This window comes from Poecile atricapillus, chromosome Z (assembly GCF_030490865.1).
Source record: "Poecile atricapillus isolate bPoeAtr1 chromosome Z, bPoeAtr1.hap1, whole genome shotgun sequence".
In the NCBI taxonomy this organism is placed as follows: Eukaryota; Metazoa; Chordata; class Aves; order Passeriformes; family Paridae; genus Poecile; species Poecile atricapillus.
Window position 1 is genome coordinate 31,618,577 of NC_081289.1, and position 22,748 is coordinate 31,641,324.

Here is a 22,748-nt window from a genome sequence, read left to right on the forward strand (position 1 = left end):
TTAAATTTCACCAGCTGTGCCTTTGGATGAAAGATCTACAGGACAGTTTGTAGATTTCTGGCTTTTATCCCATAACAGTTAAAGCCTATTATTATTATTATTATTGAAACACAGATACAAAACATTATAAATAGTCCACATTTATGGTGCTTCTGTTGAGATCAAATGCATGATTCTCTGTCAGTAATGGCTACTGAAGATATTAAGCACTGATGTTTCCCTTTTTGTTTATTTAGGAATGGACCTTTCTTTAATAGCACAAAGTAACGGAAAGGATTGGTCACTCTCTCTTTTGGAAATCTGAGATTTTTTTCAGTTCTCATCCATGCAGCTGGAGAAGGTCAGGAAGCAATCTTTAAATATTAAGATTTGAGCACAAATCAAGCCAACTAATGACACTTATTTGGGGACCTTGTACTAGAGTTGCAGTTATTTTTAAAATGCAGTTTAAAAAGTTTTTCAGTAAGTCACAATTATTTTTAAGAGCCATTATACACCAAGAGCGTGGTATAAATTTGAGCTGCTATAGATTATTATTTCTGTTTTAACTGTATGCTCCCCATTATGGTGCTGGCCTGCTGTTTCAGTTCTCAAGTGAAAAAGTCAGTACACAACTCTAAATCTAGTTATTCCTGTTACAAATACATGTAAAAGGATTTTGTGTGTTATTTTAAAACCTGAACCTCTTAAGAGTAGTAAAGTAAAAAGTAAAGGGAGAGGACCATGGGTGTCAGAGGGTCCAGAAGGCTGAAACAAGTAAGTAGAAAAAAACCAGGCACAGTAATTTCAGTTTTACTGGCAGTATCATAAACAGTTCCTAGAAACTTTGGGGAATAAGATGCAAATGGTCTTGGGCAGCCTAGGCCTCAAGAATAACAACATCAACAAAAGGAATCACAATGAGTAAGGAAAATAATGAGTGGTATCATCCTCACTAGGACTGAGGAAGCCAACTGCAAGTTAAAGCACTGATGCGCTTCCAGTCCTATCTATCCATATCCTAAATCACTGAGTGGTTACAAAAGCCAGTCTAGATGAGGGGCTGGGATTTCATGGCCATGAAGTTATTTAAGCTGCCATAGAAATGCATCCCCTAAAGCAAACTGTCCATGAGGCCTTTAAGATTTAAAGCTGAGAAGGTACAAGGGTCAAAATATGCTGATCACATAAAAGTGTTCGAGTTTTGGTCCCATTCAACCCTTTTACAATAAGCCACTTCGTAACAGCGAAACTTTTTCCTTGTCTACTAAATTGTAGTCACTTTTTCAGAATCCTGTGTTCAATTCAGAAAGTGTAACATGGACTAACATTGCGCTCACCCTGTGTTCTGATAAGCTGCCAATAACCTGAGCCATGACAGTGTGAAAGGGAAGGCAGCACATTAAGAACAGTTTCATATCCAGCTGTAGCTCAACCCAGATTACTTTATCCATCTATAAAGCAAAGTTCATGGGAGGTAGATTTCACCCCTAGCTGTGACTGTGTCTTACCACACTTACACTACCACTACCTCTTATCTGATTTCTGCACCAATTTCCAAGTCAAATACATCAAATGCATTTTTTAGCCTTTAAAATCCAAGGTGGCAAAATAAACACATATACAGGAGGGAATTAAATATAATGAGAAAATTAATAAAGCACACCACCATGCATTTTAAAAATTAACCACACAGGCCTTCAGTCTGATCTCTGATATCCATATATCCACTGCCACATTTCTTGTGTGATAACGTATTTTGCAGTACATGCTTATTCATCAGAGCCCAAAAAAGCCCTGAAAAGTCAAGCTGAAATTTAAACAACTGTTTGGCATCTTTAGTTTGTGTTAGACCAGGTGGCAGCTGTTGGAAGATAATTTTGTTTTAACAACTTTTTGTTTTGTTAACAAAGAAAAACTTTGTCCAGCCAAATCCTGCTGACACTGAATAAATATTTCTCCTCCATCAGACCAAATATTTTCATTTGCCATCCTATTAGCTAGAGTTGAAAGATCTGAAAAGATTTTTCTTTCTATATGGACTCAAATATATTTGAATGGTTTGGTGTTTTATGGGAGGTAATTATTACTCTGTACTCTGCACTCCTGAGGTTAGTTTGGAGCACTGCACCACACTTTGGTCATTATACCTCCAAAAATGGAGAGATTTCTAAGGAAGGCAAACAAAAGGCAGAAAAACATGACCTCTGCAGAAGGACTGAGGAAAGTGGAAAATCAAAAAAGCTTATTGACAAATCTTCTCGTGTGTACAAGATGGTAATGACAATATAAAGATGACCACATGCTAGCACTGGAACTAGGAATATTTGACCAAATACGAGTCTGAGCAAATCTACGGAAAAGGATTCCATCGGAACCTGTTAAGCTGACACCCACCACCACTGGGTCAAGAAGGCCCTGAGCCAGAAACTGCTGAGGAATAGCCTGGAGAAGTATCACTACACATAGTCTTCTCCATCATCTGCTTAGTCCCTGTCACAGGCAAGATGCCAGAGCAGCCTGGCCCTTTATACTGACCAAGTGCCATTCTCACACTCTTGCTTTTTAGATGAGATAGTATGAAACCTGTTAATTCTAAAACACAATTAGCCCTGGGAACAAGCCATTTGCACAACAGCCACCCTTCACAAAATAGTTTAAAGGACAAGAGCAGTTTAGTATACTTGTCCTCTTGTTTGTTAAAAAAAAAAAGGAAAAAAAGAAGAAAGGGATAACCTATGTGATCACAAAATTCAGTGTGGGTAAACAACTCCACACAGTCCACCATATAACTGGGTTTTTATTACCAAACAAATTAATGAGAAAGTTGCAAATTTGACACTTCTGAAAAAATTAAAATTTCCAATATTGTAACAAACAGTCACACAGAGACAGGTGTGCTTGGGACAAAGTCTAAAATCTCAGTAAAACTGGTTACTCTACCAGCTTCCATCTTGTACTTAGAAGTCTAAGCACAAGATTCAGTGATTTCCAGCAATCCTTTGCTGAGAGTAAAACGGTTTCATTTCTATGACTGAAGGCCAAAGCCTTCACATTTGCAAATCTTGCCCGTAGTCGACAGAGGCACATTTAATTGTATTTCAAAGATGCTCTTGTATCTGTAACTCTCTACATTTGCTTCCATGATACAACCGTTTAATTTCTGTCAAGAAAACATACACTTAACAGAAGGGACAAGTCACTTTCTTATCACAGATCTTTGCCTAGATTTAAGTCTTTACCTAGATCTTTAGCTGTAAAGTGAAGTGATATAAAAAGATGTAGTGTTAGACTGCAATCCAATCCAAGAAGCAAGTATTGTCTTTGAAATGCTTTCCAGGTAGTATAGATGGAGAAGAAATTATTTAACCCTTGTTAATTGTACTTGTTTCTTTACTTCACAGAACTACTAATTGGAAATGGGATAGGGAAAATGCATTTATTATTAGTTCTGCTCTTCACAAAGGATTTTGGCTGCTGATATTCTTTGTCAACCCATAATTTAGTATGGACTTCCTGCTAAACGTTTCAAAAAGTTACAAAGCTCTAAGAAGCAAATGTTCTGTTTTCACAAAAATCCCTATCTCGGGTAATGAGCCAAAGAACACAGAACAGCATTCAGACCTTGACATGCTCAATATATTAAGACAACTCATAAGAGCTAATGCACACTTCGGTGTGTTCATAAACATTGTTTTAAAGGCAGTAATAAATTATGACAAAAAGTCTGTCAGGTTCACGAAGGAATCTACAGCATGTATATACAGTCATTTCAAATGACATAATTATGAGGAAATCTGGATCATAACAGAGTGTATGACATACATAGAGGAAACCTGGTTATCAAATCAAGAGAAGTCAGGCTTTGTGCTTTGTACACAGCAATATTTTTCTTCAGGGAGAATATTAAATAGATTAAAATAAATGACCTGATGGCTGTTTTATACAGAGGTGATCAGAGGCAAAGAAAACAAGTGAGTCCAGGTGCTCATATGGGCAACTTCTAAAACTGCATTAAGTAAGACCATGGAAATCAGTTAAACTGCTTGTAGAAAATCTTTTTTTTCAAACTAGGATCAGGATTTCTGCCAAAAAGTCATCGTTTGATCATAGCCATGCCTAATGTCAAGGCTGTAATTTCACACTACACCATCTTTGCCAATAATGTAAATGTGGGCAATCCTGAGTCTCAGGCCAGCAACACAGTATGTGCTGATACAGGTGCTTGTAGGTAACTGCTGTTACTGCATTGCTGCTGTAAGAATGGTGAAAAGCAAAAAAGCCTAAAAAAGGGTGCATTTTTGACCCAAGTGGACTCATTAACTGGTTTATAACACGGCCACAAAACCCCATGATGACACATCTGCTGGATAGAAATGAACAACTCATGATGGATGGGTTTTTTTAGGCCAGTTTCATTACCAAGATTACTAGGCCCCAAGTGACCCACCAACGTAGATTCTCCAGGATTTTCACTAAGGACTGAAGCAAAGGAATAAAGAGATAGCAGTTTATATAAATGTGAGATCTGTCACTGATTTCAGTACCAATGCAACTCAGGCTACTACTGACTTCATCTGAAACTGTGTGCACAGTGATAATTCATATCCTAAATATGATCACATTTCCAAGTTGGTATCATAGCCATACACACTGTAAAATATGATTTGGATCCCACAGAAAAAGGTCAGGAGTACCCTTTCTGGGATACACAACATCAGATCATGAGATGATGGTGGACAAATTCATGGAAAAATATTAATGGAAGATACATTTAGGCTGTCAGAACAATTAGCTAGGAACAAAAAATATCTGGGCACTTTGTGAACTTGAGGATCTCAAGTCAAGAATGAGGAAGACTTCTTCAGAAGCATGGCCAATGCTTCAAACACAATCTATCCAAAGCAGCTGTTCTAGACTTGGTAAAAAAAATTGCTTTCCACAGAGAAAATAAAAGTGTTTCATCACCTCAGCCTAATCTTTAGTACAGAAGAATATTCTCTACCACTAAGAGAAGGCTTATCTTCTGAATACACTATGAAAAGCATCTGATTATTTTATTTTTTCTACAACCTCCTCAAGACATCAACCACTCAGCTTCCAGTCACTTACACAAAATAAAGGGCACAGAACACAGTGTTACTGGTCAATGAAAACTGGCAAAACATTCTCTTCCCAAAACCTGTGTGTGAAGGAGAGGACAGGCATTATACAGTGAAAGAACACTGTAAGTCATATTCTCTTCTCTATTAATTGATATTTACCTCTTTACCATCTGTGAAAAAGTCCACATATTTCACAGTGTTCATGCAAAATCGCTAATACAGGCCAGGGAATTGAAAGAGAACACTTGTTTTCTGACATACCGTCAAGAGTTCCATCCTAATCTGCTGACCTGCGTTACCTTCCCCACTTTCCACAACACCAACCTAGGAAAGATTTTGCTCTGCACCACCAGCATCTAAAAAAACTCTTTACTCTATAGAATCTGCAAAACCCAATACATACTCTAAGTAACTGCTGCAGTGTTTTGTCCTGGAAGTGTATCTGGGTCCAAGTAGAGTATTCTACACAAGGAAGTGATGCTCTCGCCATTAGAGACACGGGAGCTTTGCTTCATTTTGTGTCAGAGAGCAAAAGGAAGAGAGGGCAATGAAACCATTAAGCAGCTCCTCTGTGAGGTGAGCATCAGTTTCCTGCTCCTTGTAACACCACCAGAGATAAAAAAGGAATTCGCATGACCTCATACCAGACATCCAGACTTCATCATCAGTTAACTAAGTTACAAGAAACAAAACACACAACTGTAGTTCTTTCATGGATTCTTAATCCCACAGGTTAAAGTCACGATCTAAGGAAAAGTGAAAGAACATTAGTGAAAAGCAACTATGGTGTTCAAACAAAATGCAGCATGTTGTTAAGCTCTCAGATAATTTCCTTTACGAAAATTACTTCAGGACATAAGCAAAAATGTACAATTGATCATTATATCAAATCAAACAATTACATTAAGGTTCAGTTTACAAAAGGTTAACAAACAATTAATAGCTGGCTTAATAAATAGGTGTTCTCATCTCTGTCAATCCAACAGATAGGTTCTAGATGTCTATAGTACTTACTGGTGTGCTTATAACCTTCCCTAAAATTTACTAACAACACATTTCTCTAACATGAATTACAACTGATAGAAATAATTTATTAACCCTTCATAAAATTCTAAATAAACTTTAATATGAAGCATGATGAACTTTATACTATTTCAGCCCCATACCCCAGGAGACATCAAATACTAGCTCTTTCAGGTTTTTATTTAAAATTCTACATTTTAGCTGGGTGCCACATCACTAGTCGCAGAATCACAAATGCCTATCGTGGCTTAGCCAACACACTGCAGACACAAGAAGTGAAACAAAAGTGGTGGGGGAAGATCACAGGGAACAGTTCAGGTTCTTCCAAAAGAAATGTCCTGGCTTTTTTTTGTTGGAACAAACACTGATACCATGACAAAAGAATCAGAGAGAAAAAAAAATGGAGTCTGTTGTAAATCAAAACATTTTTCCTTCTTTTTAGAAACAAGAAACTATAATATAAATAAATAAAACAGAAAACACAAAGGTAAATTCTAACCCCCCTCACTAGGATCTTAAAAAGGGACCAGCCATCTCTTTTTTGGATGCAGCCTAAACTTCTCTTACCTGCAAAATTTCAATATATTTAGAAGTCCTATTTAGTGTATCAGTCTTATGGAACACGATGTATTATATTTAGGTCTCCTTTTTTCCATCCAGTATTTTCAGCTTCAACCCCCACCTTAGTTTTTTTTTTTCCATCAAACTGCCTGCTGTTGGTTTAATAAAGTTGGTTTAATAAAAAGCTCAGACTTATACTTTTCCTTCACTTTCAGAGCCTCTCTCTTCATTTTCACAGTTCTCCACAAGGTCTTCATTCTCCTGTGTCTTTTCTTCCTCCTCCTCCCCATCATCTCCAAAAGTCTCTTCCTGCATTGTAGTAAAAGCGAAAGACCTGGCAGCAACTTGTGCAGCCAGACCAGATGTGAAGTTAAAATCTGTTGATATGTGGAGCTGGGCCAGCCTTTCCTTGATTTTTGAATGTAATATATCCTTAGAGGGAGGCTGTGAAGCCTCTACTCCATCCACACTGCTCGGTTTGAGTTCTTCAGCATCCCCTTCACAGTGATAGTACATTCTTTCTTCTGCCCCTGTAGAAACATCTTTAGCTGCAGTACTGTCTTTGTTTTTCTCCATCTCAGGATCTTCATACAAATATTCTGTCCTGCTTTTATCAGCAGTATTCACTTCTGGATTAGAATCGTTTTCTTCAGATTTATCACAACTTTGGCTGCAGTCCTGCTTTTCTGTATCTGAATTCATATGTGATTCCACATTATTTAGTAGCTTCAATGGTTCTACAGGAGACAAGGGTTTCACTGCAGCTTAAAAAGGGGGAAAAAATTAAATGATAACTAAAAGTGAGCTGCTATATAAAAATAATTTATTTGCCTGAAAAGATGCAAGATTATATGGGCTAAAATTACTTTAAAAAATCCCAAAGCAACAGAAACACAACCCACACCAAAACTTAAAATGAAAGTGTTTTCTAATCACAAAGCTGAAGTGAAATGTGACCATTACTTGTAACTATTCCTTAAAATCTGTGGCGCAAAGAGACAGCACAAAATTGATGTTGTTTAAAGCCAGCATCAAACACAGAGGATGAATTCAGTGTTAAAGCAAAACCAAAGTAAAACTATTGTACTGCATACAGATTTAACTGTCTTCTTGTGAACAACAGTTTACCTAATTCACTAAAGGCAGCTGGTACATGAAAAAGTCCTTATAGGCAATATCTGATTTCGTATACCACAACATACAAACACAACACATATCCACACAGTCAGGTCAAGTGTCCTCACAAGTAAAGTGTGGTTTAATTTAGCCTCTCTTGAAGTTAGTAGCAGCAGCGAGTCCCATTGCCAGCAACGGGATGCTTGCCAGGAAGTCTCTCCTTCCAGTGTTAAGGGTTAGTGTAACTTGGTACAATCCCTCCTTGAAGAACAGATGTCTTTCATTTTAAGAAAATGATATAATGTCCATTTCCAAGTAACAGATTCCCTAAACTGCAGTAGCTCCATTATAGTAGCAGCACGAATATAAATGAGAGCGGCAACAGCAGATTCCCAAGTTGCATTTCCCTTTCTAATTCCATTCTGATTTTACCCCTGTAAGCAGAGATGAAAATAACTCTGGGAAATACACAAACTTTTCATGGGAAACAAAATTTACGGTATTAGGATTTATCAACTGCATCCTATTTCAGTAATATTCACTTTAGCTAGCTGAAAGCAGGCACATGATTATGGTTGTTACATTGATAATTATTGTCACTGGCACGCTGAAACACTTTGGCATTGAATGTGTATCGTACTGTTTGCTTTAAAACCTTACATGAAAAAAGGAAGCACTGCACCAGACTCATCTCAGTTGTTTATGGAGTAGTTCTTTCCCTGTCTCTTAAAAAATATGCTGCTACTTATTTCTGCCCTTATATCTGCTACTTATTACTGAAGAGACAGTAATATACACAGTAGTCTTATCATTTGGGAGCAAACTTCTTGACTGCTGCCTCCAAAGAATACTTTGAAAGACAAAACTTCTCAAAAAATAAATAGATACTTGAGATTGGTAGCTGGCCAATTTGTTGAGTTGACAAATGAATAAACAGGGTGAAATTCATCAGTTTTGAGAGCATGGCTTTCCAAATCTGATAAATCAGCTATATAACAACTGTTGTATGGATAAGGTGGGAGAAGGGGAAACAGCTGGATACAACACAACTACTGACAGAATGAACTTTTTTTTGAAGGGGAGAGGTTAGGGAAAGGCTGTAAGTGATTTTGCAGCAGTAGGAAGTTGTTTTGCAGTGCTTGACAAGTGGAAATGAAGCTACTAAAAACTTTGCAGACCTTTTCAAAAGCACATCCATGTAGTGGCTCAACAGGAGGCCAAAGGACCAGAAACATAAGCTTACCTACACTCCCATAAAGTACCTACTATTCAGACTGTAAGAAGTATTACCATGGTACTGGCCATTGGAAAACCTGCTTTAGTCTAGTGCTTTGCTAAGATGGTATTTTTTTTCTTCTGGAATCCAACCTATCATCTCCAATTGACTTCATGTTGTGTTCTTAAGACATATCAATTTTTTTGGAGCTGACCTCTTATGTGGAAACCCTCATCAGCCCCTCCTTAAACAAACCAAAAACCCTCATGTCCTCGTTAGGACAAGTCAGAATGGCTAGCTGGGTGCCTCGACTAACAGATTAAAATCTTTGAATATTTCAGAAACTTTTTCCACAATAATCAGAAATTATGAATAATTCAGAATTCTGAAAACACAGGATTTCTGGAATTTGATTGTCCTGTAAAAGCAAGATTCAAGAGGACTATGCAAAAGTGGTATCATGGCCATCCATTGGCTTGGGCCAATGGAGAGAATATAAACGTTTCTGTGTTTCAATCTTCAAGATAAGGCAAGTCAGAAATGTGGAACATTATGGAGACATAAATGTCTCTTTAAGGACTGACTTGTGTGTGGATAAATGAAAACATAATATGCCAAGGTCCATGATGTCACATTTACTAACTTGTGTTTCTATTGAAGAAATATTGAAGTATTTCCTTAAAAAACAGTAAAAGATGTTATTTCTGGTGTACGTATCAGTCTGTCAGATTAGACACATACAATCTGAGCCAAAAGGAGACAATATTAATTACTTTCATGAACTGGCCTCATGTTTTCCAGGTTTTTACAGGATGGAAATAATCAATGATCAGTCCTATGCAGCTGGAGAAAATCATACTTTCTTCCCTCCTCACCCTTTTATCTCTAATCCTAAACCAAATAACTATGCATGGAAAAGAAAAGGAACCAACATGAGCCACAAAGGTTTTCTGGTGAACAGTTACTGCCAACTACAGGAGTCAGCTGACTCCTTCCAGCTATGGCCACAGATGTCCTGAGGATATGCTGATATGGACAAGCATCAGCTGCTCTAGGTAAGGAAATATCCTAGGCAAGTTCTCCTGACAAAAACTCTTTCTGCAAGAATTTCACTAGGTCTTTCAAGACTTGACCTGGAGGTAGGATCACTTCTTTCGCCAACAGTTAGGAAAGGAAAACTTGAAGAAATTTATGTGATGAGTTGTGCAGTGTCATATCTAACACCAGAGGGATAATACAGAAATCCTACTCTTGTGCAAACTCTGGTGTAAATTGATGTCTTGGGGGTTTTTAACACAACTAGAAGAGAAATCAGTACCAATGGTCAAGTGATCTCTTTTACCACAGTTATAGCTTAATGGATAGAATGAAGAAAATTGTTCAGAAGAGATATTTTTGATGGTTTGATGTCAAAAGAGACAATAGGTATGTTTTGTTACTTTGTGTTCCTAGTAAGTTACTGAAAAATTGCAATCCATGATCATTTTTCTGGTAGACACTTCCAGAGGCAGAATCCTTAGATATGGTGCCAGACTTGAGGGTTGTTTTTCATAACATAGAACATGAAAATTTTTACAAAGCTTTTCCTAACCTGTCTTTAAGAGGAAGAAATTAAAATAAGAAAAAGGAAAAGACAAACTCCTGCCAGTTTTAAAGACAGTAAATCAAATAGCTCAAGCAGTGAGAGGAATCAAGTTGTAACAGACAAACTTGTCTTGTTAAGAGAAATTTTCATATTCTTGCTTTCAAGTGCAAGTGGATGGAGCTACCCAGCAGTCCTCTGGCTTACTAAAGGCTAGTTTGAAAGAGCTCTTCTTCTTAGATGATTTGTGGGTTGTTTTTTTGTGAACAGATTCTGTATTCACTCTCTCATGGAAACAAAAGCCAGTTTTATTATTTTATTTCTCTAATATTTCAAAGTCTAGCTCTTTACTTTAACCTATATACTTTTGTACATCCGGGATAATATCTGCTGGTTTCTTTAAATTCTGAGAAGTAATTTATTTATGCACCCTGATAAAAATTCATATTTACTGGAAAGCCATGAAAGAAAGTCAGTTCAATTTGCATGGTTTATATCCTGAGAGCTTTCTTTTTGCTGTTTTAATGGTTTTTTGTGTTTAATATTTTAGCTCAGTCTTTTGTTTAAAGCCAAATTCCCACTTATATGAGTTCATTTCAATATATAGTAAAATGATTATTAAAATATAAAGAGATGGAATGGCATCTAAGACCACACAGCTCTATCAAAGACACTGCTACAGCTAAGCACTGTCTGAATTCTAACATACTCAGAAATTCCTAGCAAACAGACACCTATGTTTCCTAAGGAAGGAATTAATTTTCCAAAGAAATGCTTACCATGTTCACTGAATAGTAGCTGTTTCCACTTCTGTCTTTCAATTTCTGAAGCTTTGAATCCCAGTACAGATTTCAATTCTTGTAACACCCTCTTAGATTCCTGTCTCTCTCGCTCTTGCCTCTCTCTTTCTTCTTGGGAGAAGCAGTAAAAATCTTCCCTTTTGTACTCATTATCTGTATCTGAATAATCAACATATGCTTCCAGTTCCTAAAGAAAGAAAGGAAGAAACTCTTGATCTTCACTGTTGGAGTGGACTCAATCCTACAATCTGATTCATGATCAAATGATGTCAACACAAGCCAACCACAGTAGTAGGGTGGTGCCCTGTTTGAGCAGAGCCAGTGGACCTGACACTGCTCTTGGTGATATCTGTATGATTTTGGAGCAAGTCCACTCATTAATGAGATTGACCTTCATACACAAATAAGTTCAAGTGATATACCTTGAAAATGGGAGACCATTTCTCCATAATTACAGGTGGAAATAAGCAATGCTGATGTGGGTTGTTTTTGGGTTTTTTTTTAATTTACACTGTAACCAATTCTTGGTAGTCAGGCATCTTGCTGATTTAACTTACATAAATCCTTATTAAGAGGATACAGAGGATAGCAAACTTCTCTTCCAATTTTAAATATGGTGGATTACAAGAATAAAAAAATAGAGCAGCATTTATGTTATAATAAATTTTCAATGAAATAATTAGTCCCAGCTTTTTGATATGGAAAAACATCTGGAGAGAATACATGTGGGGGAGAAGCAAAGGAGGAACAGAACAGAGGATATGCTTTCAGAATGCATATGCCACTCAGTTCTGGGATGGAGGAGGCCCACATCTCTTCAAGACAGCCCAACCATCACTCAGGAGTTCCTCAAACAACACAAAACTTTTCAGTGTTACAGTGAAAAGATATCCAAAAATGCAGAGACTAAGCAAACTGAAGGCAGGATGGTTTGTGCTCGAGCTTGTCGCTTTCGCAGCTGTATCAGTTTATCCAGCAAAAGCAGGACTATTTCATATGCTGCCTTTTAGCAATTCTCACTTTTTAATTCTCTGACTTGTGTTGCTGCTCTCCTTTGGTCACTCATTTCTAATGATATATATGAGAAATGAATACTAGTGCTCTTTTTTCCAGGATGGGGAATACCTCCCCATGGAACAGCAAAAGGAATGCACAGAATTTTTTTTTTACAAGTCCAATTGTGAAGTGGCACTGGCCACTTACTTGTCTGTCTTGGCAAGACATCAAGGTCACTGCACAAGCAACTGAAAAAAAGAATGGATACAGCAAATAATCCTCAATTATTATTTTAAATGTATTTTAAATGATCCTTTTTTTTTTTTTACCTGCTCTTCAGGGATTGGATCTTTGTTTTCTATGTATATGGCAGGCTGTGTTAAAGGTACTGTAGTATGCTGTAGGTTGTCACAGGAAACTTCAATTTTGCCTTTAGGGGAAAGAAGAAAAGGGATTTTAAAAAATAAAATTGAGTATTCAGTGATGTTTCTGACTCAGGAAGGGTCCAAGTATTTTCATAAGCAGGATTTGCACACGTGAAAAAAATGGTGAGAAGGCTGGTTAGGTTACACTGAAACAGAGAGCACTTAAGTAAGTTGGCTGTTTTGATACAAGCTGGGTCCAATGGAACTTGTGCTGAAACACTTCAACTAACAAATCTCAGAAATTTTATCGATTTTGAAAACCTGCAGATGGCAAGCAAAATCAGTAAAACCAGAGAAAGAGACTTCATTCAGAAGTTTAAAAAATATATATATAGGTAAACTAGCTTTTAATAACTGGAAAATATTGGAAGAAATAATCAAGGAAAGTTTACAGGAAGATATTTGCGAGGTACCAAGGAGACAAGTAACAGCCAGTGTGGATTTGTTGAAAATAGAAGATGTTAAATTTTCAATGCAGTAACAGGTCTTGTGTACAGAAAGAACCAAAGACAATCCTGCATTTTGTTTTCAATAGGACTTTTGACATCATGTCATGACATCCTTATAAGCAAAATGCAAAGGCCAAGAAAAGTTGCTATTAGGTGCACAGAACAGCCTCTTGGATCATCAAAGTATGGTTACCATTTTCAGACTGGAATACACTGAGTGAGAATTTGTCTCAAGTCCAATACTCTCCAATATTTCCAATGGCTGAAAGAAAAGTGTTGCATCTCATTAAATCTGTTGATTTGGGCATAATCTGCAAGAACACTGAAGGGTACCACTACAATAAAAAAACAATACTGGAAAATCAGAGATACGACCCAGGTAGAAATAGATTTCCAACCCAGCAGTTTGGTGAGAGTGGCTGCAAATTTTTGTGCTTTGGAATAGCAAAGTGTGCAAATACATCACAACTGACTGGGGAGCACCACTCCACCCCACTGCAAGCAAAAAGCCAAACTACAAACTAGTACATACAAGCAACAGCACTGACTGTTAGTCACATGAAATAACATTTCTACTGTGGCACTGATTGGGCTGTGGATGGAACATAGTGCCCAGTCTGGGGCCCCTTCATTCAGTAACACAGTGCACCAACTAGAGGGAGTACAGAGGAAAACATTGGAAATTATAAGGACTAAATAAAGTATAGTCACCAGGGAAAAGCTGAAGCATAGGGAGTCATGTAGAGAAGACAGAAAGAAACACAATAATCATCTTTGCTAACGTAAGAGCCATCAAGAGGAAATGGATTTCCATTGTGGGTGGATCAGAATTACTGCTTTTAAATTGCAGCAAGAGGTACTTCTTTTATTCAGTAATAACATTCTATTGGTAATGGAATTAAGTGCTGGAAATACTGTAAAATGTCTCTAAAGAGAGTTTTTTAGGAACAGGTAAACAACATTTACTCACAAATACTAATTTATCCTTGAAAAGGGAAATGGGTTAAATGACCTTGCCAAGTCTCACCTAACCCTATTTTCCATTTCTAATCTATACACTGAACACTTAGGGATGGTGAGATTACAGCAGAGTACCATGGCCATGTTCTTATAAATATCTAAAATAGTTGTGTACATTTGCAAAGATAGAGACAGTTTAAAAGGAAAAAGGATGGGATTTAAACAGTTTGAGGGGCACTGTTTCAAAGATCATTAATACAATGCTGTAACTAGCCATAAAGAGTACTCCATTCTGTAATATTAGCAGTAGATTACTACATGCTTAAATTGTTGAAGCTTTAAATGGTAAATTTTATCAGTGATGAAAAAATGTGAAAGAATAAAGAGAAGAAGCTTAAAGTTCTAGGAAATGAGTAAAGATGTACATGTATATGAATGATAGACAGGTCCATCATTGCCCAAGTAATTAAACAGAGGTGAATTCCTTTTCATGTGCTAAAGCCCCACTTGTTCTGAGGCTCTGCTCTGTACCTGACAGGATCAGTGAGTAAAGGCACTGATTCTAGAAACAGACCAAATTAAGGAGGAAGCCAAACTGCATTCCCTGAAGGAACCATATGCTAAAATATAAGATACATTCTGTTTTCAGCACCAATGACAGGCTGACAGGAGAGTGTGAGTGTTTAATCTATTATCCTGAAAGGCTTCGCTTTGGCTGTTTGTACCTGAAGGCAAACCAGCTCTGACATATAATGATTCAGGGCAAGAAGCATGTACTGCTTGTTGAAGGGGACTCACCTCTTTATACAGATGCTCTACTGGCTGAACTAGTTAGTTGAACTAAACATCTACTACAGCAAAAGTGCTCAGCATCCACTTAGACACAATGTTCTAAGCCCATGGGGTTCTTGAAACAGCTCTTGTCAAAAGATTGATTTAGTTTTGGATAATGATGCATAAACATAAAAGCTGTGCTGAGCTGCTATATTAATTCAACAGGAAGGTATCTTCTCCCAAAGAGCTTTCATAAAGTATTGAAAAAAAAGAGAGACAATTTATTGAAGTAATTTACATAACATGACTGACAGACCAGCTGTTAAAATTTGTAGGAAGACAGCAAAAGAACTGAATTTGATTTCATGTACAGCTTGACAAGTTCAACTCACAGAAGCTGGATGGCTTAGAAATATATCAGGAAAGTCAAATGTTGTCAGATAAAAATAGTTTTCAGTGACCAAAATAATTTAAAGTGGCTTCTGTGGAGTAGTTCAATAAACTTGTTGCAAAATAGAGGTTCAATCCCAGCACATTTCCAGGAAAGCGGGGGGTAAAAGTGAAGGATTATTTTATTTTTTATTTCCCACGCAATCCCTTCCTTCTAGATCACACACAAGGTTATTTTTGTACTGAACTTTAAAAGGAAGCAAGTTATAATAAAAAGGCCTGCTGTGAAATTTATACACAAAGTAAAAATAAAACTAAAATAACTAAAAATACTATGGTGTGTAGTCCAGAAAGAACTTTTAAGGAAAGGGGAAAAAAGATCAGTGGATCTGCAGGTTGTGGAGAGCATCAACAGAACACAACAGGTCACCAGATGCAAATGTATCAGGCTACATCTAACATCCTCACAGGATGTTTTATGCAGCACTGAGGGGGAAGCTGTATGACTGCACTATCAGGCAAACTACAGGAGTTTGTTTATACCATGTCTGGACCTGCACAGAGCCTGCAAGAAGCCTCCCAGTGCTCCCAGTTCTGATGTAAGGATGAACAAGGTCAGCCTGCCTGCAGGCCCCCAGCAATATTTATGCATCTACTGGATATTCCACCTATACATCATTAAGAGCATAGTGCACTTCAGATTTGGATTTCTGCAGGTAACTTGCTGATACCCCAAGCTCCCCCCTCAATTTTCCTAGTGCAGTCTCCATTACCAGCATTTTTCAGATGCTGGGCTGTGCCTTCCTAGGACAGTAAAAATGCTCCTGGAAAAAAGAAAGATTAGAAATTACAGGTTCAATTCCATGACAGGAGAGCCTAAGCTCACTGCAGTTATTTAAGCTGGTTATTAATTAATTATTAGTTATTAATCCCTAAGGAGAAGGACAACAAACAAAATGCTGGGATATGCTGCTCACTATGACTTTTAAGAACACCAAAGATTAGCTCACAGTCTTTGACAGAGGAAGTAAATGGGTATTATATGCTCCACATGTCCTCCATGATTTAAAATGTTCCAGGAAATGTGATTGTCAAAAAAATTTCATGACACTGCCATTATCATTTCAATTAATGGCATAATTTTAATGCAGTGAATAAATGAAGATCTTGAGGGCAATTCATTAAAATCCTACCCTTCACAGGTGATTGACCAATCAAGGGCAAAAAGCCATGATCAGTCTGCACCTGAAAATGTAACCATCTGAATCCACAGGTCTAACAGACTGAGTTAATATGTTTGCATTTTTTAATGAAACGAAGGCTTCAAGGCCATCACAGTGAAAAAGCCTGATGTAAGGACAAAGTTTTTCAAAGTGTATGGTTGTAAGACCTTCTTTAGCTAAAATTCTGATATACAGGCTGAACACTGTCATTGATCCATTTGACCATTTCATCTCTGAAGTGCATCCCATTAGCTGCTAAATTAATCTCTCACATTTACCTTTTTTACTTGGGTTTCTTCCATTTATTTTTTCCACCTGAGAAATGGCTTCTTCCCAGCAGCTGTTGCTTGCCTGGATATGAGGCTGAATAAACTTTAGTTTTTGTTCCAGAACCTGACGGGCTTCTGTTGTCAACTCGGGTGTCTCCTTAGTGCTAACAAGCTTTTCAAGTTCATCCTCAAGAATTATTACCCTAAGTGATAAGGAGAAAAACGGCAGGAAGTAATAATAAATATTTTACTTCACCACTCATTCAAGTATTTCACGTAATATACTGTTATTTTCTTCAAGTTTTAAGAACTCAGTCAATTCCTCAAAGACTCCCCAAAATTTTAAAATTAAAATATTTTTTTCTACATCAAGATACATTGCCTACCTGAATTTTTTATAATAATTCTTATATGTAAGATTAAAGGAATAGGACAGCCTCAACCATTTCACCAAGTCAGTAACAAATCTTTAAGAATATTTATTCGGTAGTTACTATGAGCTAAATGTTCTTATAAAGCATTTGATATATTGAAAAATCAGTGGAAGATAATTACATTTTCATATTTTTTATAAGGGAGTGACAAAAGCAAGGCAAAATCTTAGTGCACTGCTTATCTTCAAGTTTTCATCAGATACTCAAAGAATACCCAGGAAAAATATCAGATTCCATAGTAAACCAAGGATCTTTGAGCCCATACTGTGTGGCTATGATTGCAAAGACTGTATGTATCTGCCTTTTTTGCTTTTAGTTGGGGATACAAGCTGACAACCCAAAGAACTTCAAGTCCAAAGCCTTCTGCATACTTTGTTAATTCATGTGTAAACTTACTCATTGAGCAGTGCCTTGAGGTGAAGCTGCAAGCTGCGTACCGCTGTCTGGAGACTGCTGAGCTCTCTGGACTCCTGCTTGGTCCTGGCTGGCCATTCCAAGCCCGACTGATGCTGAGTTTCGAAGTAGCGATAGAACTCGTAGCTCCTCTTGAGCTCCTCCAAGCAGGCAGCGTGGGTGTGAGGTAGGCCCTGGGTCACGTCGCGCAGGATGTGGTGAGGCAGCCGCTCCGGCGACACCAAGGGCTTGGGGGATGCGTTGGCTGGGGAGAGCAGCAGCGCCAGCCTCCTGAAAAATTCTGAACTCTGCCCTACCCAGAGCTGAAAGAGGACCTGCAAAACAGGGTAGGGTTAGCTCTGTGCACCTGGAAGGCAATCAGCTTCCAAAGTAAATGTACAGATACACCATGGGAAAACATTCCTTGGCCAGCAACAGGAACTTAGAAAAACTGCAAAAATCCGCTGACTGTTTATGAAGGGTATTCCAGAGCACGTGAGGTTCAGATCTTGTGACCCTTAGGTGACTGTTAATTCCTTGATGAAGGATATTAAATGCAATTATGCTCAGAAAGTTGTCGGAGTCCAAAACCTCATATTCCCATGCACCAGTTTCATTATTTGCTATAATCTCCACATACACTACAGCTCATAAAGGGCTGCCAAAATTCCAGTGGCAGCAAAGACATTTTCCCTTTATAAGGCAAAGCTGTCATTTCTACAATCTAATGATTACTGCACTGCCCCACACCCAACCTTGAAACATGAGCCTAATTGCACTGCACTTCAACAAAAAAATATTTTACATCTGAAGAAAGTTGAGCTGCTAACTTATTTCTTTTTTCAGCCAAAGTAAGAAATTCCACCAATACTACTAAGGAAGGAAAGACTTCTAAGAAATTGATTGATCCACAGTGTTACATATGGTACTAAAGAGGTTGGTCCACCTGGGAATAAGGCAACCCAAAATTTCAATTTCTTGAAAACTTCCACTTCCAATGAAATGACTGTTTTCTTAGTTTAGAGAAGTTTGCTCAGTGGACCATGACAGTACAGCAGCACTTTTTATGTCTAAAATGAAAAGGAAAGGTTATGATGTTTTTCTCTGCAAAAATGGCCCTTATTAAAAGGGATCAGCTGTAGGTGATTATGAGGTGCAGACTGAAACTTATTCACAAGCATTCCAGACCAAGGAAGACAAAACATTTTACTCATCATGTCAAAAATAACTGGATGCAACTGAAAGAGTATTCCAAAAGAAAAAAATCTCAATTTACAAAAGATGCTCATGAGAAAAAAGAATACATGAATGACATAAAATTAATTTGGGGCACACATGCAAGACTGATTTGGCTGGGTGCAAAAATACAAAGCAAACAAATGGGCAGCAATCACTCAAGTGTCCCTGAATGTGTGGTGCCCTGGATAAAAAATCAAAAGCTCATGCTGTAATAAGCACAAAAGAAGACCAATCCCTTCCACCAGACACAAACCACAGGCAGTAAAAAAGTAGCACACAGAAATAGTGGACTTCAGGAACTGATAACAATATTCCAAAACCTACCTGAAAAAAGGCACAATAACAAGAGAAAAGGAAATTTCAGATGTATTTATGATTGCAAACAGCTTGCTCCACCAATAACTACTGATGATCTTTGCTGACACACAAAATATCCAACTGGCTCTCCTCAGCTTAAACTGGTATTTTTTTCTTTAGTGAAAATTTTCACTCTTTAAATTTACTTCAAGCACAAGGTAGCCAAAAAACACATGCTACATTTGTCATATGGCTTAGCATGACCTGCATTTTAATATAAAGACAAATTCTCTCAAAGTGAAAAAAACTGGACTGCACATCCAAGGTTCACCACACAAATATGTCCCAAGGTTATCAAAGTATGTTATACCTACACAGGAATCTGCTTAGGACTGATTTATGTTAATTTAGATTGATTCAGCTATACCACACCCAGCCTACATTGCTGGCTGTTATGAGCTACCATAAATTGAGATTTATTAGTTGTGAGCTTAGATGTATCCAGAAAGTATCCTAACCAGTTTAACTAAAACAGAGTTCAGTTAAATTACTGCAAATTGCAGGTAAACAAAGGCTTAACTTACAAGCTTGGGTACCTCTGACTGGCTTCTTGTGCTTAAAAAGAAGCAGGTAAATCAGCAGGCTTACATTGTTGCAATTAATGCAAGAAAATGCAAGAAAAAATGTCCCAAAACCTGCTATTTATTGTAGCTCTTAGCTTACAACTAATTAGTCAAAGCCTCAAAGCTAAATAATCACTATTACTGGTAACATTTACCATCAGAACAAAAGAAGTCAAGGTCTATAAATTAAGAGAAAAAAATGCAATGAAAGCCAACCCCAAAGAAACATAGAAGTCATATAATAATAGAATTTTCTATTAAAAAGACAATGCTAAAGGGGAATTGCCCTGGCAGAGGACCATTAGAGTAGACTTGCATTCAAATTAGATCTTCCTTCCAATTGACTCATGCAAATAAAAAATACCTAACATCTCAAAACAAAATAGATCAAAAGGCCATTACACAGTTGTCACTCTGTTCAGTTAAAAGCTTTTCAAAGACTGAAGAACACTGGCTCACAGCAGCAGGGGTCCAAGCTTATGATTTCTACGCCTCAGTGTGAATAAATGCAGCTACTCCCTTTGGCATTTACAACTAATTTGTGATTTCTGATGTCTCTCCTTTTATACATGTCAAGAGATTAGATAAAAAAAGAATTAAGTACCAATCCGGAAATTATTTTATTCAGCTGGGATCAGGTGAAATCAAAGAGAAAAAAATAATGTTTAAGCGGATTGATCAAGCTGGTTATAGAACACTGACTTGAACTTCCATGATTTGCAGAAAAAAATTCCTTATGTTGTATTTAGTAACTTCTCTTTCTCTACATGCACAGAGAAATCATGGGAATGCTGATAAATGTAGAAACACATGGTAAGAGCCTGACTGATTACACCTTACCGTCAATTCAGTGTGTTGATACGCTAGGATGTACAAGCCACAGGACTTCATGACAACAGGAAGATTTTCACCAGGAGCCTACATGGATCAAGCCCATCTGGGAGAGCTTACCTTGAGTGCAGGCAAGCTGAAGCCATCAGTCAGATTGTGTGCCTCCTCTTCGGAGACCTGCTCTTCACTCAGTCCCAAACCCAGCTCCTTAAAGGGAACCACACAGATGTAGCTGGTCACGTTGTCACTCTCCGAGTTCAGAGGGTAAGTTTAGCTGGAGTTAAGGTGGTAAACAAAGCCACTTTTGCATTAAACACACAGAAAAGGAAAGAAATACTTTATAAGGTTTCTTATTCCAGGCAATTTTTATGAAAGCACAGACTTTCATCCCAAATTCACCTGAATCGTGTTTGATTTAAAGTTTCGCAATCTCTATTTGAAGCACAAGTTTTAAATGTTCTTAGAAGGATGAGAGAGAAAACACTGACAGAACACCTATGTCAAAATACAAACACATAAAAAGAAACAAAGTAGATTGATGAAAACTCCCTGCAGCCCTTTTGAAACAGCGTACTTTTAAATATTGAGTTTCCAAGAGATAGTTCATGTTAATCTTAAACTAGAAGTTTAAGGAACAGAGGAAAGAGAACAATTGTGCCATTTTAAGTTTTAAAGGTAGCCTGTGTTACAGATTAAACTCAGGATGTGAATTTGCTGAGAGGTCTGTCTATGGATGGACCACTCAGAGGTCTTTACAGTAAAAGGTCTTTGACATTTCAGAGAGCTCTGTGAAGAGCAGGAGCTCCCTGACTGTCATACATTAACTTTATTGATTGCATCACTGTAAAGACATATGATCTTGGCAGGATGAGTGGCAAACTGGTATCTTTCAACACCATTCATCACATTTAAAATCTCAGTAGGAAAATGTACATTTCTAGCCCTCAAAAATGCTTAAGAAGTAGGAAGCAAGCCAAATATAACTGATACCAGAAGACAGATAAAATAATTCATAGACTATGCAGCATTTCAAATAGCATTAATTTTAGGTTAAGCTCAGGCTGGGGAGGAACAGTTCAAGATTTTTGCATGTTTTCTGATAGTTACCCAGTCACAAAATAGTAAAATTAATTTTAAAACAGAAATGTAAACTTACGGTCATTAGTACAAATTCTCATTTGTTCCACAGAAATATATATAATTTGTAAAGCATTAATGAAAAGATGGTCTTAATTTAAAACATGTTTTTTTTCATTTACAGTTTGATCTAGAAACTGAATGCTCTCATCTCTTGCACATAAAGCCTATTAGAAGCACTTGTCTCTTGTCCAGCTAATATGTTTTCTGGGGGAATCTACGAGTTCCATCCACTTTCACACCCAAATTTGCATCGTGCTAAATTCTCATAGGATTGAACTTGCAAAAGTGTTTTGCTCAAGAGATGTTTACCAGTTACGCAGAAGAACATTGCATGAAAAAGTAATATTCTGTGTCCCAGGAAACAGTAAAGCAAAGTGTCCAGGATCAAAAAACGACATTTCTCCCTCCTTTATCGCTAATGTCTGGAAAGGAAGAAGCCTGTTAAGTGTTCAGACAAAACCCTGCAATATAAATTAATTAGGATCAGAATATTACTGTTGTCACCAGCAGCTGCCTCATATAAATGGTGTCTACTGTAAATTAACCTGACAGCGTGCCCAGCAGAGGGAGCACGTAGGATGAGGATGGTAACTCCAGCAGAAATTGAAATGTCAGGACAAAACCCTTTAGGATCACTTATCTTAGAAACTACTTGTACTCCTTGTTAGCCTGCAACATGACATTTCCAACAATATGAACACCACAAAAAGCAGTTTGGACACATGTGGATTCCTAAGTCATGCTAAAAATGAATTCCAGTCTCAAATGCAAGGTTTGACCAAGAAACCACTTACCTCTACTGTGTCACCAGGGATTCCTGGTGGCCTCCTGCACCTCCTGCCTTGCCCTCCTCTACTGCAACCCTTCCACTCCCACTTCTATCTGAGAGATGAAAGCAGAGAACTGATCCCATGCCCCCATTA

The 22,748-nt window shown here is 37.5% G+C and overlaps 1 protein-coding gene across 2 annotated transcripts in view; it reads right to left on the reverse strand.

Moving 5' to 3' along the window:
* Window positions 1-5,161: 5,161 nt before the first annotated feature.
* Window positions 5,162-22,748, reverse strand: part of LOC131592567 (vezatin-like) — a 51,248-nt gene continuing 33,661 nt past the window's right edge. For both annotated transcript variants that reach the window (XM_058864127.1, XM_058864126.1), the window contains exons 7-12: window positions 20,806-20,953; window positions 17,699-18,030; window positions 16,878-17,071; window positions 12,708-12,808; window positions 11,362-11,569; window positions 5,162-7,432 (exon numbers count right to left, since the gene is read on the reverse strand). In XM_058864127.1, coding sequence (XP_058720110.1) covers window positions 6,861-7,432; window positions 11,362-11,569; window positions 12,708-12,808; window positions 16,878-17,071; window positions 17,699-18,030; window positions 20,806-20,953 — 1,555 coding nt within the window. In that variant the 3' untranslated portion in view covers window positions 5,162-6,860. The remainder of the gene's footprint in view (window positions 7,433-11,361; window positions 11,570-12,707; window positions 12,809-16,877; window positions 17,072-17,698; window positions 18,031-20,805; window positions 20,954-22,748) is intronic.